This window comes from Metarhizium robertsii, assembly GCF_000187425.2.
Source record: "Metarhizium robertsii ARSEF 23 chromosome Unknown MAA_Scf_31, whole genome shotgun sequence".
Taxonomy (NCBI): Eukaryota; Fungi; Ascomycota; class Sordariomycetes; order Hypocreales; family Clavicipitaceae; genus Metarhizium; species Metarhizium robertsii.
This window is the reverse complement of record NW_011942173.1, coordinates 40934-42267: the sequence shown is the minus strand read 5'-3', so window position 1 is coordinate 42267 and position 1334 is coordinate 40934. Positions and strand designations below refer to the sequence as shown.

The window sequence follows — 1334 nt, the reverse complement described above, 5'->3', positions numbered from 1 at the left end:
GGGAAAGCATTTCTATTGGTCCATATTCAGGCTTCTGATTGGCAGAGGCTCCGTAAGGGAAAATCTTTCTATTGGTCCATATAAAACGCGCACGCACCTGACCTCGCGATACTCTCTGCGCGTCACCCTCCCGCAGTCTCGGTGAGCCTAAATGGACTCCAAATACTGTTCTGCGTGCCTACGGAAACACCCCCTTTCATCCTTCTTGAAAGATACCACTTCTGACTTGGGTAGTAAGGTCTTCAGCACCTGCATTCCTTGCCGCGCCAGGAATTCGAAGAAAAGGAAGGCCTTACAGCCATTATGTCCTGATGTGGCGCCCAAGAGACGTGGACGTCCTAAGCTAACAGTCCCCCCTACATCGCGTCCAATACAACCCCTCCTTACCCCTCACCGACTAGCATCCGCTCTCCCTCCTCCCCTCGATGGTGATCCAGGCCCTCTCCTCCCTCCTCTACCCGAATCGCGGACCAGACCTTGTCTCCCCCAAGTGCAGCCTCGAGTCCCTCAACCCGTACAACCAATCCAGCCTCGGGTCCCTCAACCCGTACTACCAATCCAGCCTCGAGTCCCTCAACCCGTACAACCACTCCAGCCTAACCCGTACTACCAATCCAGCCTCGGGTTCTTCAACCCGTACTACCAATCCAGCCTCGGGTTCTTCAACCCGTACTACCAATCCAGCCTCGGGTTCTTCAACCCGTACTACCAATCCAGCCTCGGGTCATTCAACCGATTCCACCAGTCCAGTCTCGAGGCCCTCAACCGGTTCTGCCAGTGCAGCCTCGAGTCCCTCAAGCCGTACCACCAATCCAGCATCATGCCCACCCTCACGCCGCGGGCTTCATTCCCAGCGAGCAATGGGGCTATATACAGAGTTTCAACGCTGCCATGGGTCAGATCAAGATGGAGACCTGTAGCCGCTGCCGGGAACGGTGGTTCGCGATGGATCTAAAGGGTGAAGTCTGCCACGCCTGCTTCTTGCGAGATAAGGGCAGCAAAACACCCTTCCTCATGTCCGCGGAGAACGAAATGGACCCAGGAGAGCTCCCGGCCCACCTGCCAGAGCTTACACAAGTAGAAGAGATGATCATCGCCCGGTCCCATGTGCAGATGATGGTCCACCGCTACCGTGGCCACCAGTACCACTACTCGGGACACTGTGTAAGTTTTATGCAGAACACGGTCAAGACGGTTGACGTGCTACCTAATCTGCCGTCTGAACTAGATATCGTGATTTTACGACCTTCGGATCGGGTTGTCGACAGTGATCCGCGATACCGACGCCAGTTCCGGACAGATTTTCGGGTTCGTAAGGGGCGTGTGATCACCTG

The 1334-nt window shown here is 55.6% G+C and overlaps 1 protein-coding gene across 1 annotated transcript; it reads left to right on the top strand.

Annotated features, from left to right (window-relative positions):
* Positions 1 to 891: 891 nt before the first annotated feature.
* MAA_11796 (pep1-1) lies at positions 892 to 1237 on the top strand (the record flags this gene model as incomplete). Its single annotated transcript, XM_011412984.1, has 2 exons — positions 892 to 1164; positions 1229 to 1237. 2 exons carry the CDS (start codon positions 892 to 894, stop codon positions 1235 to 1237), a joined length of 282 nt encoding a protein of 93 aa, XP_011411286.1.
* Positions 1238 to 1334: the final 97 nt, after the last annotated feature.